Here is a 15,473-nt window from a genome sequence, read left to right as displayed (position 1 = left end):
AGAGATGTTGGCAGACTAACAGACAGTTCCTTTCTAATGAGGAGTCGGTGATTGAGTTCAAGATGTACTTCTATTTGGATGATGTGACAGTAAGCCAAGGCATGGCAGCACATTTTCTGATTCATCATATGTAAACATTGAGATAAATGAAGTACCAGAACAGGACCAAGAATCCCCTGTGCTTTTAATATTTTCCTCTCATCAGGAATGATTCTTCCTCCCATCTGGACTTCTTCATCATTTAGAAAACAGACAGAGAAAGGGGAATAAATGCTACAAAACAAAATACACGTTTGCTATTGCTGTCTACACTTCATTTCATGACTTTGAAACGTATTTGACCACTAATACCATCCTGCAACTAGACCTGAAGTCAACTGGGTAGGCCTATGTGGTTTGGGGGGGTGGGGGGTCTACGTTGTAGCAGCACAAAGGGCAGAAGAGGAAAAACTAACCACATCGGGGTCTAAGAGTGTTCCTCCTAATAGTGTTCTATGTCTGAGTCTTAATTTATAGTCATATGTAATCTTTTTGTCGTTGTTTTTCCCTCTCTCTGCATTTCTATTCAGGGCTGTTTTTTCCAGTGCTCTTCCATTTACCTGCAGTTTCCACCATGAGGGAAAAACAATCAATCTGTTCTGAAGGGATTGTGCTGGGGGGTGGGGGGGTTGGAGGAAACAGAATGGTTTTCTGGGAATCCTACAGAAGGAACCTTTGGATTCCACTGAAGTGACGAGTCGGAGGCACGGTGGCTTTGGATTTGAGGCCTTTTGTTGAGCACACACATCAACAAGAGAACAGGAGGGCAGGGCATGCTTCACAACGCTTACACTGACAGTGGACAGTTAACCTAACGTTAAACTAACACAGGGAACTAACACGGGCAACTTGCACAGGACTTCAGCAGCACAACACAGGGATCAAATGATAAACAATCACACACACACTTCGATTGGACATAAAAGGGATACACAACGTCTGTAAGAGGATATTCTATGCCTGTCCCAGCGATCTCTGACCAATCAAATCAGTCGATACATATCAAGAAGTGTTGTGACAACGGTAAATCAGCAGTGATTGGCTTCTTAAAATACAATGTCACATTAACTTTATATGGCTCATTTTACCCGATGAACCAATTTGCCTGACTTCACCCCTTCTTCCTATATTTCCCCTTTCCCTAGAGAAGAGCCGCTCCCTAGTGGCCAAATTATTTTCCTTTTGTTACTTTTTCCCACTTCACAGAAAAAAAAAACTAGGCTACTTTTTGCTATCCCGGGGGGATCCTGAGGTTTTGTTGGTTTGTTTGTTTTGTTTTGTTTTATTCCAATTTCCTGCGGAATTCCTAAAGATTTTGATCCCACCCGGATTTTGAGAGGATTTGTTGTGATTGTTGGGCCAAAGGTAACTGAATTTACCGCTGGGAATTCTCAAAAATTGCGGTGATTTAGCGGAATATTGCGGTAGGGCTAATAGCAGAAAATTGCAACCCGCAATGACAGGAAATGTATATCTGTCAAAATCCAAGATCGCAAAATCCTGGAGGGACTTCTGTAAGTACAGGCCTTGATGAGCAGAAGTATAGACCGTTTCAATAAATATATTTATGTGTTTGGCAAATGATGTCATCGGTTCCTAGAAAGTTTCCGGTTTTACCATCAAAACAAAGACAGAATTGAAGTGCATCGGACGTGGTGGCTGATATCCGAAATGTCAACAACTTCACTGTCTCCATGTTGTTCTGTGGTTGAGTGTTCCCTAAGACCAGGGACAAATTATCCTAAATCAAAGTTTTCCGTTTCCCGAAAGCGCCATGCCTGGATTGCTGCGTTCAAACGAGATGCCTGGATACCTATAACTCACGGATCTGTAGCACCTATTTCATGGAGCCAACATGGCAAGCCATTGGTCGTTCCTGCAACTTGAACTGAGTGGTCTATATTATAACCCCTTTAAAGTAACACTATGCAACAATTGGACACTTTTTGGTACCATCCTCAAATTCATTTTGATAGCATATGGTCATATGAAGGACAGATAAACACCTGTGTCTTCCCCACTAGCCATCCAGGATATGCCCTGTGTAGTTCTGTGTACCGGGCTGGAACACCCTGCAAAAATGGAAGAAAAGCTTTCACACACATGACATTGCCAGCTATACTGCCAAAAGACACCAGTTAGCATGTTGGCAAGCTTCTATCAGTGTCAGCTGGGCTGTTGGTGGTGTTTGCAAGGTTTTTGCATGCCTTTTAAGTAGTTAGCTTACTAGTTTTGGAAAAGAACTCCGTATTGCTGCTTGAAAACACATTGGTGATTTGACTATGCTTCATCAGAAGTCACTATGTACAAAGCACACAAGCCAGCACTCCCGTCATCAGATATTCATATTTTACTGGGTCAAATCTGCATGCACGATGATGCCCGTGTTTTTATAAGCAACTAGAACTGGTATTATCTCAAAATTAAATGTCATGGTATATGTGACTGACAGATAAACACACACCTGTTATTCCAATTAGTTGCCTAGAATATGCACTATGCAGTTATGTGGTCTGGGTCAGACCACTCCGCAAAAGTGTGAAAAAAAAGTATTCACAGCACTATATGGCCAAAACACATGAGTTAGCATGCTAGCAAGTCTTTTATCAGTGACAACTGTGCTATTGTTGGTGTTTGACCAAAACTCCTTTAAAATGTGTGACCTGCCCATATAGCCTTACAGTGCTCCTCTCTGTATTTACACTGAACCCAAGCACCCAAATGAGCAAGCATGGCAGTGCCTGCATTGTCAGTGTTCATGTGGGTACACAATGGTGCCGTAGAAGGCATCTCATAAATCGCATAATTGGACCACTCAAACACATTTTTGACCTGTTCTTGAATATTGGGGACCAAAAATGCCTCCCTACACTAGCCATGCATCATGCCATCTCCTATAATGAAAAGAAAAGTATGGTAATCAAAGCATGTTTCTGTTTCTATGCTACACTAGAAAATGGAACCAATGTGAAACTAGTGAGTTTTATGATGCTGCTTAGGTAGAGGAGTTGATAATAATGTTGAGTTTATGCCCCATGCAGATATAGGAGAATATTTTGGTACCTCTTAGTCCTTCTTATCCTATTTTGTTAATATGACAGCACCATTTCACTTTATGTCTTTTATTTGTTTGTTGAGTTAATATCTGCTATGTCCTCAGATGTTTATTTTCCCTAAAATTGTGTGGTTGAATATGAAGGTCAGAACAGAGACAGCGGGCCCATTGTTGTTGAAACTGTTCAGGAAGATTGTATACATACACGTTTTGTGTCATACCCAACACACATAAAAACCAAACACACATGTGAGCACACGTATTGCACCCAGCAGGGGGAGCTATTGTCTTAGAAGATGTTTTGCGAACAAGTGGAGATACGCTATGGCATCGAGCCATTGAAGCCAATTTGCTTAGGGAAGTTTGCCGTCTTGAGAAGTTTCAGGGGTTGGGTAGCTAAAATGACCTCATAAATGCACAGCTAGGAAATGACACAAAACAGAACAACATTGGTCATCAAACTCCTTGCACTATCAGGGTGTGGTTTCAGAGAGTCGCCAAGCAAGATGATTCCTGTGGTGTCTTGCTGATTACCGCAAGCTTCGGGATACTTCGCTGTGTGGAATAGTGTGTCTGTGCACCGAACTTGCTGAGTAAGTCCATAGCCATGTATTTAAATTAACGATAGCCTAAGTTCACAAAACTGCCCGCCTGACAGGGCAACATGTAACCCTACTTTTGCAGCGTAAGTTAATATTAGTGAGGACAGTGATGACAGCTTTCTCTGTGGGTAGGCAGACCATAAACTGAACTTTAAAAGGATGATATCCAGTGGCCACGTGTGGTTGCACACAACTGCTGTCAGCATTAGTTTAAAAGCATTTTTCCGCTGTTGTTGCAATAATACGTCTGTTATATTAACTAAAGCTATGATAACGTAGGCTGTTAGTTTTTATCTTGTTTCTTAATGTTGTGCATCGTATATAATCCTAAAACATGTTTAATTTATATATGTTCTTAAATTGAGTTATTGCAAGCCCCTTGGATTTTTCGTTAACATTATGTGAAGCACACCCACTTTCCATTTGGTTCTAATGACTAATGCCCTCGGGAAGGGGAGGACCGCAAACACTTCACATTTAACGAGGTACTATTGTAACTTGTTCCTTCAATTATCAGGTAGGCTATGCTGTGTTTAGATTTGTTTCAGGTATATCGCTGCTCGCCGAAGGGGCAACGCTATTCTGGGTGTGACTATGTAAAAGAAAGAAAGAAAAGTAGTCTATATATAGCCACAAGCGGCGATCATTGGGATCTAAGCAACATGTCTGAAGCTCCCCAAGTGGCAAACGTTGAATGATTTGAATGCTTCAACAGGTGAAAGAGGACCACCATGCTTATGTCTCTATCAGGCTTGACAAAACTATCAAAACATTTAGGAGAAAAATAGTCATTAAATATGATAATATAAGTCTGAGATAACACAATACAACTGCTTCTCATTTGAACTACTTCTTATTCTAGTCTGTCTTTACTCCCTGGCTATTTGAAAAGTGTCGATTAAATGTATCTTAAATTTTAACTTTCCAAAGTTAAAAAGGCACCACTTTTGTGGAATGACCCTGTTATAGGGACTTGCTGTTAGTGCAGCAGTCCTTTTCTATTTGTTACTTGAGGTAAACAGACACATGTCTATCTCTGTAGGGACCCTTTCCAAGCAGTCAGACACTTATAATTACATTATGAGCCTTTCAGTGCTGAAAAACAAGCGGTTTACTTTGATGCAGCTGCATGCCCCATAGGATTACATTGTATAGACTTTACAGTGTTCTAATTCAATTTTAGATAAATACTGGTAAATACTCAAGTAAAAATTTGGACCCAAAAAGATAGGAAAGTAGGGCCCAGGTTAAACAAATCCCAAAGTTTCCCATTAAGGTGTTGAGGAGTGAAGTGTACTCACTGCACAGTACTGTACCCGCTGGCTTCTCTTAGATAATAACGTCATAATTTACATTTGTTCTGTTGAAGCTTTTTCTGTCAACATTTGCCTGCATTTACAAATCTGAAGCAGTCTCATGCTGTGACATAATGCTAGGCAATGCCAATCTAATTTGTCCAGTCTAATGTCCTCTCTGGTGTGGAAGTAATCAGATTAGGGACTCCTACAGGGTAAACCAATCCAGCTGTTCACCTCTGTGATCCACACAGAGTTCCCCTTCAGAGGCTAAAACAGATATTTCACTATTAATAAGTAAATGTTTCAGATGGAGGAGATAAAATAAGATTTTTATCTCACCCTCATCTGTTTTGAAGCTTGCTCCCTCCCCTTGTTTTCTCTGTATCACTATCCTGGGCAGTACACTTATGGCCATCGTCACTCCTGATTGCTAAAAAGTAGGATTGACATCCACTGATTGATATAAGTATCTTTCTATTGTGGATGAGGGGGCTGTAGATTAGGGTGTAGGCAGGGTATCGCTATACATCTAATTGGGCTCCCACTGAGACAGTGAAGAATGTAAGCACTTTGCCAAGCTTCCGATTGATTCAGACAGGACCACTACACCGTTTTAAGAGCCTTCCTGTCAGAAGGACAATTATCAGACAGTTGGGTATGTCTTCCGTGCGCATGGTTGGGGAGTTACTAGTGACATGTAATGTAATTACGTAATTAAATTACAAAACAAATGTAATTGTAATTCGTTATGGATTTAAATAAATAATAATATTAGTTACTAATCAAAATTTTGGTGATTGCAAATAGGTTATATCTGAATATATTCTTTTCAGTAAAAAATCTTTAAAGCTGATATGTAGGATAACATTTATTCTTTTACTGTGCATCTTTTTGCTGTCTAGACATACATTCAAATTTTGAGCGTTGCTTTTGATTCTTGGTTCTCTTATTTGAATTTGCACCGCCTTTCTTCTGACAATCAAAAAGTAATCAAATGTAATAAGTTACATTACTTTGATGAAGTAATTAAAATACTTACATCATTAGTAATCTGTAACGTATTACATTTCGAAAGTAACCCTCCCAAACCTAAACATGCACTGAAAGAAAAGACCGTCTTGCCTTCACAGGATATAGACCTATCACTTCGGGGAAGGTGGACCAGCATTCCCAGTATGGGGCTGCTGCAGCTGCTGAAGTCCCAGTTCCTCTGTCACCTGCTCCTCTGCTACGTGTTCCTGGTCAGCGGCCTGCTCGTCAACCTGCTGCAGCTCTGCACGCTTCCCCTCTGGGCCATCAACAGGCAGCTGGCCCGCAAGATCAACTGCAGACTGGGCTACTGCATCTCTAGCCGTGAGTGACTAGCTTAGCTAGCATCAGGTTTTGCCTGTTCGTTTGGCACGTTTGACTAGAATGGTGCTGTAATACCATAAAACAGCTCCCAGTTTAATTTGAGGTCTGGAAATGCCAGGTTAAAAGTGTACCACATGATTGTGATGAGGCTTGGGTGATGGCATTGACTGAGGTCATTCTGGAAGAGATAGCGACACAATTTTGTGTTCTAGATTCATACCCGAGTCAAGTCCTGACATGTTTTGCTCTTTTGTTCTTGTTTTTGACAGAGATGGTAGCATTATTGGAATGGTGGTCTGGCACAGAATGCACGCTCTACACAGACCCGGAGAGTTACCCTCTGTACGGCAAAGAGAATGCCATTGTCATCCTCAACCACAACTTTGAGATTGACTTCTTGTGTGGATGGACCTTCTGTGAGAGATTTGGCGTTCTTGGGGTAAGAATATTCTCAGTTTTGAAACGCTGATTGCACTTGTAACCAAACTTAATGTTGAAGTGATCTTTCTGTTGTGAACAGGGAATTAGGTAATTTGTGTTTGCCTACAGACAATATTGTGTGGGTGGAACTATCAAAACAAGTCTGGTGCGGCTGGAATTTGTAGACGAGCCCTTGGTAATCAGTGTTACGTTATTAATCAGTGTTCAGGTTTAAGGTTATAAATATTTGTAAACGTTCTCACCTTTATTTTAAAACCGTATGGAATCAGGTTTTTGAGACAAACTGATATTGAGGTATGTCATGGTGTGGACCAATACTACAGAACAGGGTGACAGTCATAAACATTGAGATACCATCTAAACCATGCAGACACTGTTTGATGTTTGATGCACATACAATTATGGATGGCCACTACATAATTTTGTCGGCTCTCTATATTGTTTAATCATTTTGAAATGACCAGTTTGTAACCACCATATTATCTCAACCACCAACATCTTGTCTTTCAGACATCAAAGGTCATGGCCAAGAAGGAGCTTGCATATGTGCCCCTGATTGGCTGGATGTGGTACTTCCAGGAGATAGTGTTCTGTAAGAGGAAGTGGGAGGATGACCGTAGAACCGTGATCAAGAGTTTGCACAACCTACGGGACTACCCTGAGAACTTCTGGGTGAGAGTTCACTCCTCTTGTGACGCATAATGGCTTTATCTTGGCTTCACAAACATCTTGAGGGCTGAAGTTTTGTTTGAAATCAAGCTTGAGACTTATAGAAAGAACCAATACAACAATGAATTAAATTCTAAAGACATAATGAGTGATAACGAATGATTAATGATGAATGAATGATGGGGTTGGTCATTTAATTTTCCCTTTTAAATACAGTAACTGGTTATGACTGACAAGGATATGCAGACAGTAATGATCCCCTATGACCTATCAATACTTCAAGTACAATACTACTCCAAGTAAATGACAAACTTCTGCAAACTGATATGGTTTGCAGGGACAATATATATCTCCTGTAGAGTCACTTCTAGGGTGCCTGAGGCTGAGATGCATTTATCTATGATCCTGATGTAATGTGTGGCTGTGCTCTCTCTCTCTCTCTCTCTCTCCTCTTCTGTTCTCTCTCCTCTTCTGTTCTCTCTCTCTCTCTCTCTCAGTTCCTGATGTTCTGTGAGGGCACACGCTTCACTGAGAAGAAGCACCAGATCAGCATGCAGGTGGCCGAGAGCAAAGGGCTGCCTAAGCTGAAGCACCACCTCCTGCCACGCACCAAGGGCTTCTGCGTCAGCGTGCAGAGCCTGCGAGGAACAGGTGAGGCACCAGTGGCTGAAGGCTGTATAGGTGTGCAAGGCTTGCCATGGACGGGCAGAGGGGTCTATGCCATGTGGTCTGGTTGAATGTAGTGAGAGAATGGACATTTGCTAATGCATGTTTGTGTTTCTCTTTAGTTACGGCTGTGTACGATTCTACACTTAATTTCAAAAACAACGAAACGCCGACATTACGGGGAATTTTAAGTGGGAAAAAGTACTATGCTGATCTCTATGTGAGGTGAGGAACCTTTCATTCTTTCACATAGTGTCTGAATAAACTGCATTTGCCATGTTACGGTTTATCAGTGAAGGATCAATATGCTTTCCTTACAAGTTGCAAACAATTTTACTAACATCATCAACACATGGTAAACAAAAAGAAGAGTCTTCAGTTCAGAGCAACAGCAGTAACCTTTGTTTTCACCAGTCAGTCATATGATTCTCCTACGATCTGAGGCCTGTGCTTTGTGGTACAATTATAAACAGGCCCTCTCAAGGGGGCTATGGCTTATGTGAATAAGTGCTCTCAGGACAGCTGGCAATGACGGCATTTCCATAGACAGACTTCACGACGGCCAGCAGAAATTCTCTGATTGTGTCTTAATTGCTCAGGCGATTTCACGGAAAGGTTTGAAAAGCTTTAACTTGATACAGTGTTCAAGGAAACAAAAGGTAAACCTGTTCAACCTTTTTTTAACCTCTTCTTCCTGTGTGCGTATGGCCCTCCTACAGGAGGATTCCTCTAGACTCAATCCCAGAGGACGAGGCTGAATGTACGGCCTGGCTTCACAAACTTTACCAAGAAAAGGTGACAAACTTTACCAAGAATTCTTTACCAGAATTGCTGACAGTTATATTTTTAAGGCACCCACCAGAGTGAGTTGAGACACAGGAGTTGCTGTTGCTAATAATAATCAATCTTTCACACCATCAGTTTACTTCAAAGGTGTTGATGCTGTTTTTGTGATCTCTGTATTTCCTTATGAATGTTGGTATTGCATTCATTTCATTTTACATTTAAATGTGTTACCATTGCCGGTCACACAAAGGGGAGGTTTATGCTAAATGCCCTGAACAGACTTACGTTGCTCATATGGAGTGAGCCGTTGCAGAACAGCAAGAGTAAACATTCCTGACCCCCACTTCCTTCCTGTGTGGACTGTACTGACCGTGTTTATTTCTGACCAGTTCTCCTGTGTTTCTTGTGTGTGTATGGACTCACTAACCTTCCTCTGACTGACCTATTTGTGCGCTTGCACTCCACCAGGACACATTTCAGGAGCAGTATGCCCAGACGGGTAGCTTCCCTGGGCCCGTGATGAGCCTGGCTCGCCGGCCGTGGGCCCTGCTCAACTGGCTCTTCTGGGCCAGTGTGCTGCTCTACCCCCTCCTCCTGCTGCTGCTCTGGCTGCTTCAGGCGGGCTCCACGCTCACGGTTGTCAGCAGCCTCACCATCTGTGTCGTAGGTGGGCATCTTCACTCAGTACACAACTGTATAGGATTGCCTTGTAGATGTTTAGTTGGGTAGGTAAACATCTGGCTTAAATGGTAGACTGGTTGACTCCCAGGGAGCTGACATAGGCTACTGATAGAAACCTACTATAAATTGGTTGCTAAATGAATAAAAAATGACGTAAATCACTAAGTCCTCTACTAAGTCCCCAGGAGGGAATGCCACAAAACAGGATCAGAGTTATCGTTATCAGTAAACGCTAGAGTAAAACCTGAAAGGTCACTTTCTTCATTAGTGTTCCAGATTTGGAGGAGTTCCAGGTTTAGCCCTGCAGTTATCTGACCAACTCATAGCAAGTTTGGCTTTGTTTGCTCATGTAGTTACATGGTAGCATGTTTCAAGTCATGATGTTACGAGGATTGATCACTTTTGATCCATATCTGACTTCAAAAACCTGCTCAGTCTTAGATGAGTCACTTAGAAAAAATATCTAAATATATTCACACTTAACTATCTTTTGTACCATATTTATGTCTGAGGTGCATAATCTGATAATCCTTTTGCATCATAGTCTTATCCAAAGTGTTCCATGTTTAGTATAGGATGTCAGTTGGTAATGGTTGGCATCTTCCCTGGTAGGTTCTGTGGCCGTGCGCTGGATGATTGGACAGACAGAGATCAACAGGGGATCAAGTTACGGGAACAAGGAAACCCTACTCAACAACAATTAAGGAGAAACGATCGCCAAGAGAAATCACCAAAGTGCACAATAATTAAAGCTAAGAGCTTGCACACGACGGCCAACTCGGGCAGCTAGGACTGTGGCAGTGTTTGACAGCTGGGCACAAAACATACACTTCTGGAAAACAAGCTGGCACAGATTTGCTTTATTGGGTAAACCTGCAATGCAAAAAAATAAAGAAATAAATAAAAAATGTTATCAAAAGAGGACCAATAAACGACTTTTTTTTTTTTTTACAAAATTGTTCTTTTTTTATTGATATTGTTTTGTACAATGCAAACACCGTAAAAGCAGCGGAGGACCAGAAATGTTGATGCTTGTATGCGTAGGTCTGATGTAAAGGGGTTGAGTACAGCAGCAGGAGAGAGGGAGATCTTTTTCTCTCTCTCCCTCTCCCTCTCTCCTCTTATTTGGTTTGGGTTCGCTTCAGACGCCTCTGCTCTCCAAAGCCTGCCATCATTGGCTACTTGGCCAAGCAGGGCATTGCAGCACATCCATTTTTCTTTTTATACGCTTAAATACAAATTGTTTACAGTGGGCTCTGCAGGCAAAAAAAAGACAATTTAAAAGAACGACGAAATAAAGTCCAATAAAAAAAAAAATTCTTTTACCTTTCGTTATTTATTTTCCTTATGTTGCAGCGGGCGTGTCTGCTGTGGCCAGGACCTGTTTCGTGACACTGTGAGCTCGTTTGGTCTCCCCTATGGTTTACAACACTACATGTTACACCACTGTTGGGGGTGTCCACAGCTCCTCTCTTCTAACCAGTGGCGGGGTTTTTTGCACACACTCCCTCTCTCCCTCCCCAGCTCTCCTTACACACCGCAGTCTTTCCTCACCGAAAAAAAAGGACACACCGCTTTCATGAAAGTGCCTTCAATTTTTTGTTCTCGTTAAAAAGGACAGCCTACTTGCTCTCATTCCAAAACAAAACAAACAAAAACAAAAAAAATCCATCACCACCAACAAGAGATGTGGCTGTAATTACTTAAGCTTTACAATATTCTTTATACAAGGATCTTAGTTCATCCTTTTTTTCTGACAGTATGTACAATACATATCCCTTCCCATTTTATTTCCACTGAGCCCTCTCCCACCCTCACCAAACCCTAAAAATCCTCTCCGCATCTATACATGTAAGACTTGCCCACTGGGAAGGGTTCACACCACCAGTCCATGTGTTGCACAGTGTGCCAGAGGCCTCTTTGAAATATATATATAATCTTTCCTCCTCCTCCTTTTTCTTTGTCGTCTTCTCCTCCTCCTCCTCCTCCTCCTCTTCTTCTTCTTCCTCTCCTGTGTCTGAAGAGCACAGTTCCTTGCAGATGCCTTAGACAGTAGTGCTATACTTTGTAAACGTGAAAGACAGGCCTGGGAGAGCTCCTCGTCCCCTTTACTCCTCATCCGTGCAAACCTGTAGAGACAGAAGGTAGACAGGCTGGTGATTACAGGGCTCTGCTTCCACTCACACACTCATCTAATCACACGGGAGTGGCCATGTGACCAGACAGACACAAACTTTACGTTAATCGTGGACGTACAGCTAATGTTTGACAAATTGCTGTTGTGAGGGAGCAAAAGCATTATGCACAAAGTCTCCATTCATATGGATGGAGTTCCTTTACTACAAGGTAGGGACTGGACTGGGTTGTGACTGCCAGAAATGTACACATTCAGGCTTTTGTTACTTTTATCTTAGAGGTGTACAGCTTACCAAACATGTCAGCTTGTGTGGCAAACTTACCACACACACACACACACACACACACACACACACACACACACACACACACACACACACACACACACACACACACACACGCGCATCGATAAACCAGGGGGAGATGCATATCCACTGTTTCAAGCTGCTCAGGTTTTTCTTAGAGCTGTACAGCTCTGATTACTTGTGTGTTGGTGAGCTGTACAGCTCTGATTACTTGTGTGTTGGTGAGCTGTACAGCTCTGATTACTTGTGTGTTGGTGAGCTGTTTGGTGTCTGACCTTGACGAAGGTGTGGTCCAGCAGTGCACTGGCAGTCCATCGGCGCTTGGGTTCGCTCTCCAGGCAGTGGGCCAGGAAGTCCTTCCCCTCGGTGCTCAGCTTCTCTGGGATGGGTGGCTTGTGGCCCATGCCCACCTTGTACATGATCTGGAAGTTGTGCTCGTACTCGTGCCATGGCCTCTGCATCGTCAAAAGGAAACAAAACGCCATTAAGACAAAAACAAAAAAAGATATCTCATGTTACAAAGCACTTTAAGGCTTGACAAGACGTGTGCAGGCATGATTAACAACACAGTACATCTTTACTACAAATATTTTGACTACACTGATTCCCCCCCCCCCTCCACACACACACCCCCAAACATGAACCTTTTCATGAGTGGATTGTACACTTTAGCTCACCTCTGGGGTGAAGGGCCAGTGCATGAACAGTAGCATTAAAAACTCACACATCCTGTTAAACATGTTTATATATGTTCAGTGGCAGGTAGGACAGTTTGAGGGCCCAAAGTAGTCCTACCTTTCCTGTCACCATCTCTATGAGCACGCAACCCAGGCTCCATATGTCTGCGGCCCGCCCGTGACCTTCGCCCTTTGCCCTGGTGATGACCTCAGGTGCCATGTACGCTAAGGAGTGAGAGAGAGAGAGGGACAGTAAGTAAACAAAAACCATAGCAAAGCAAACTGACTGCAAGAATGTCCATGTCTGAGCTTGAGCCTGCTCTGTGAGTTTTAAAGGCTTCCACACTGACTCATGAGGGAGAACAATGGAGCTCAACAGTGGACAAACAAAGGTGTCTACACCGGTGACCAGTAACATTCAAATGAGTTGTAGCCAAAGCCAGCTAGCCCAACTGTCGTTTTGCATTTGAGGCCCCAATGACTGATTATGTGCGGGCAGTAATAAAATACAGGGGGAACCTGAATTACAAAAAAAGGTATGAGCTAAAACAGCCAAAGGTAACTGTAGCTGCAAAATTGCTTTCCTAAATAGTTCATCATAATCAAGGCCAGCCCATTCCTTCCCATTAAGCTCAATGGCGCCCTCATGTGTCCACAGGTCTGCTCAGTGAGTCTCACCTGCAGTTCCCAGAGTGCTGTTCACCTCCCCAGGCATGGTCTGGGCATTGTTCTTCAGCTTCACCGAGCAGCCAAAGTCTCCCAGCTTGATAAGTCCAGATGACGTGAGGAAGATGTTGGCCCCTGAGAGAAATAATCAGGTTGATGATCGACCTTGTACATACAACAGGGACATTCTCACCATACAGCAGCTCAAAGGGCTTGTCTAAGGCAACGAGATGGAATCACTCGTTTACACAGTCAGTGCCACACAGGCAGTGTTTAGTCTGTCTTGTTTTCTTTTACAATAGCCGGTGAATACGGACAAACGCTTCATTCAATAAATCTCCTAGTTACGCCTGGCTGGTCGCTCCGTCTCCTCTCTTCCACCGCTTCAGAGCGTCCGTGTGAGCGCTCAGCCTGACCCACTCACCCTTGATGTCCCGGTGCACGATGCCGTGCTCGTGCAGCACGTTGATGGCCGTAGTGATCTGCTTGCTGTAGAGACGGATGACGTGCTCCTGCAGACCCAGCCGCGACACCTCCTCCAGCGTCCCCTCGTCACAGTACTCCATGAAGATGTACATCTCCTCCTGCAGGGGAAAGGAAGGGCGAGGAGAAGAGAAGCTTAGGACCCAGCAGTGGGAATCATGTGTAACATCCACTTTCAAAGTTCCTTTGACATGATATGAAGGTCAAAGTTACAGAACACTTCAAATGTACAACTGAACAATTTCATGGATTGCCCTGACTACAGAGATGGATGATTTTCTGTTTTAAGATGGGGAATTGAGGGAGATTTAATCTTTTCCAAATTCTGTTTTTTTTTTTGCCAGATTCTGTGTTTTCTGTGCATCCAGGCTGCCCTCAACAAGCTCCCACTGCAGTGTTCCCTGGCAGGCTGGGATAACATTGTGTAACGAGCTCGACAGAGTTCTTACCCGATGAAGCTCCACGCCAAAGTAGCGCACGAGGTTTGGGTGTTTAAGCCCCTCAAAGATCTTCAGCTCGTCTGCGGTCTCTTTTATTGTTTTATGGTCATTAGGCTGGAAGCGGATCTGTAAGACAAAGACACAATCCTCATTAGGTAACACAATCTTCATTAGGTAACACAATCCCACCCTTTAAGGAACAACAGGAGTGTTTATATAAACCAGCGATGTAGCGCTAACTGTAGCTCTAATCGACCTCAGGCCTGAAACCCAACTGGAGGGAATAGAGCACACTTTCTCAGAGTGACTTGCATCTGACTTTCCAGTTATGGGGTTGGTTTAATGACACTGGACATACCTCTTTCATGGCCATCAGTTCTCCACTGTCCACGTTGATACAGGTGTACACTTTCCCATACTGCCCCTCACCTACAGACAAGCACCGTGGAAAAAGTTGAGCGGCTGGAAAAAGATGCACTTCACATGTGCTATGCAACGAAATGCCAATTTCAACAACAATCACTCGTAACTTAAGAGAGGGATCTTACGATCTTACTCAGTTAGAAAGAAAAGATCTGCCTTTGACGACACCTTTCAAACAAAGCATGAAACAAAAAATGCGTTGGTTGGTTTTGAGGCCAGTGTTTGATGGAAACCGTACCGATTTTGTTTCCTCTCTGCCACTTGAAGGTGACCTTGCGCAGGCCCACGTGCATGACATTGTCGTAGGACTTGGGGGTGTGGCACACCTGGCCGATGATATTGCGTAGCTTCATCTCGGCGTATCGCTTATCCTCCAGCACACGGATGGAGCGACGCACCGCCTCCATGGGGCACTGGCGTGCCGCCGAGTCTAAGGGGGTCCAGTGAGGACAAACAGAACAAGAGGGGGACGGGAGAATGCAAAGCAAAGGATGAGTAGTCTGTGTTTATTCCAGTTGTGATTTCACCTCAAACGCCTGCATTAGTTTACTTGCAGTGGAATCCATTTGACAACCGAAAAAACTCTAAGGTCTTAAACCAATACCTGTATGGACACTGGACACATTACTGTTCCTTAATGTGTTGGTCATATCATTTTGGCTGCTGTTAAGACCATTCTAACTATAACCACAATGATCTCTACTGTATACTCCACTTGCAGGGCTGGAATGCAGACAACCCATTTCATGACAG

General features: G+C 43.2%; 2 protein-coding genes across 6 annotated transcripts in view; one reads left to right on the top strand and one right to left on the bottom strand.

Annotated features, from left to right (window-relative positions):
* The first annotated feature begins 3,420 nt into the window (after positions 1 to 3,420).
* Positions 3,421 to 10,443, top strand: agpat4 (1-acylglycerol-3-phosphate O-acyltransferase 4 (lysophosphatidic acid acyltransferase, delta)). 3 transcript variants are annotated; one of them, XM_012816985.3, is made up of 9 exons: positions 3,421 to 3,687; positions 6,125 to 6,347; positions 6,617 to 6,786; positions 7,299 to 7,460; positions 7,955 to 8,108; positions 8,246 to 8,348; positions 8,843 to 8,918; positions 9,378 to 9,576; positions 10,203 to 10,443. In XM_012816985.3, exons 2-9 carry the CDS (start codon positions 6,170 to 6,172, stop codon positions 10,292 to 10,294), a joined length of 1,134 nt encoding a protein of 377 aa, XP_012672439.2. In that variant the 5' UTR covers positions 3,421 to 3,687; positions 6,125 to 6,169; the 3' UTR covers positions 10,295 to 10,443. The 3 variants fall into 3 exon arrangements, with proteins under 3 accessions (XP_012672439.2, XP_031434634.1, XP_031434633.1); XM_031578774.2 differs by lacking the exon at positions 3,421 to 3,687 and adding an exon at positions 4,109 to 4,181; XM_031578773.2 differs by lacking the exon at positions 3,421 to 3,687 and adding an exon at positions 4,230 to 4,411.
* Positions 10,444 to 10,526: 83 nt separating this feature from the next.
* Positions 10,527 to 15,473, bottom strand: part of map3k4 (mitogen-activated protein kinase kinase kinase 4) — a 28,600-nt gene continuing 23,653 nt past the window's right edge. For all 3 annotated transcript variants that reach the window (XM_012817064.3, XM_012817065.3, XM_012817066.3), the window contains 8 exons: positions 14,959 to 15,150; positions 14,656 to 14,726; positions 14,307 to 14,423; positions 13,799 to 13,958; positions 13,387 to 13,509; positions 12,827 to 12,933; positions 12,307 to 12,486; positions 10,527 to 11,719 (listed from right to left, as the gene is read on the bottom strand). In XM_012817064.3, the coding sequence (XP_012672518.2) occupies positions 11,699 to 11,719; positions 12,307 to 12,486; positions 12,827 to 12,933; positions 13,387 to 13,509; positions 13,799 to 13,958; positions 14,307 to 14,423; positions 14,656 to 14,726; positions 14,959 to 15,150 (971 nt within the window). In that variant the 3' untranslated portion in view covers positions 10,527 to 11,698. The remainder of the gene's footprint in view (positions 11,720 to 12,306; positions 12,487 to 12,826; positions 12,934 to 13,386; positions 13,510 to 13,798; positions 13,959 to 14,306; positions 14,424 to 14,655; positions 14,727 to 14,958; positions 15,151 to 15,473) is intronic.

Source organism: Clupea harengus, chromosome 13 (assembly GCF_900700415.2).
Source record: "Clupea harengus chromosome 13, Ch_v2.0.2, whole genome shotgun sequence".
In the NCBI taxonomy this organism is placed as follows: domain Eukaryota; kingdom Metazoa; phylum Chordata; class Actinopteri; order Clupeiformes; family Clupeidae; genus Clupea; species Clupea harengus.
This window is presented reverse-complemented; position numbering and strand designations above follow the sequence as displayed.

What these genes read in the sequence shown, in the direction of transcription:
- agpat4 (XM_031578773.2), top strand. An exon ending in AGAGATTTGGCGTTCTTGGG is followed by an intron (nt 6,787 to 7,298) that starts GTAAGAATATTC and finishes CTTGTCTTTCAG; the next exon opens with ACATCAAAGGTCATGGCCAA. An exon ending in CCTCACCATCTGTGTCGTAG is followed by an intron (nt 9,577 to 10,202) that starts GTGGGCATCTTC and finishes CTTCCCTGGTAG; the next exon opens with GTTCTGTGGCCGTGCGCTGG.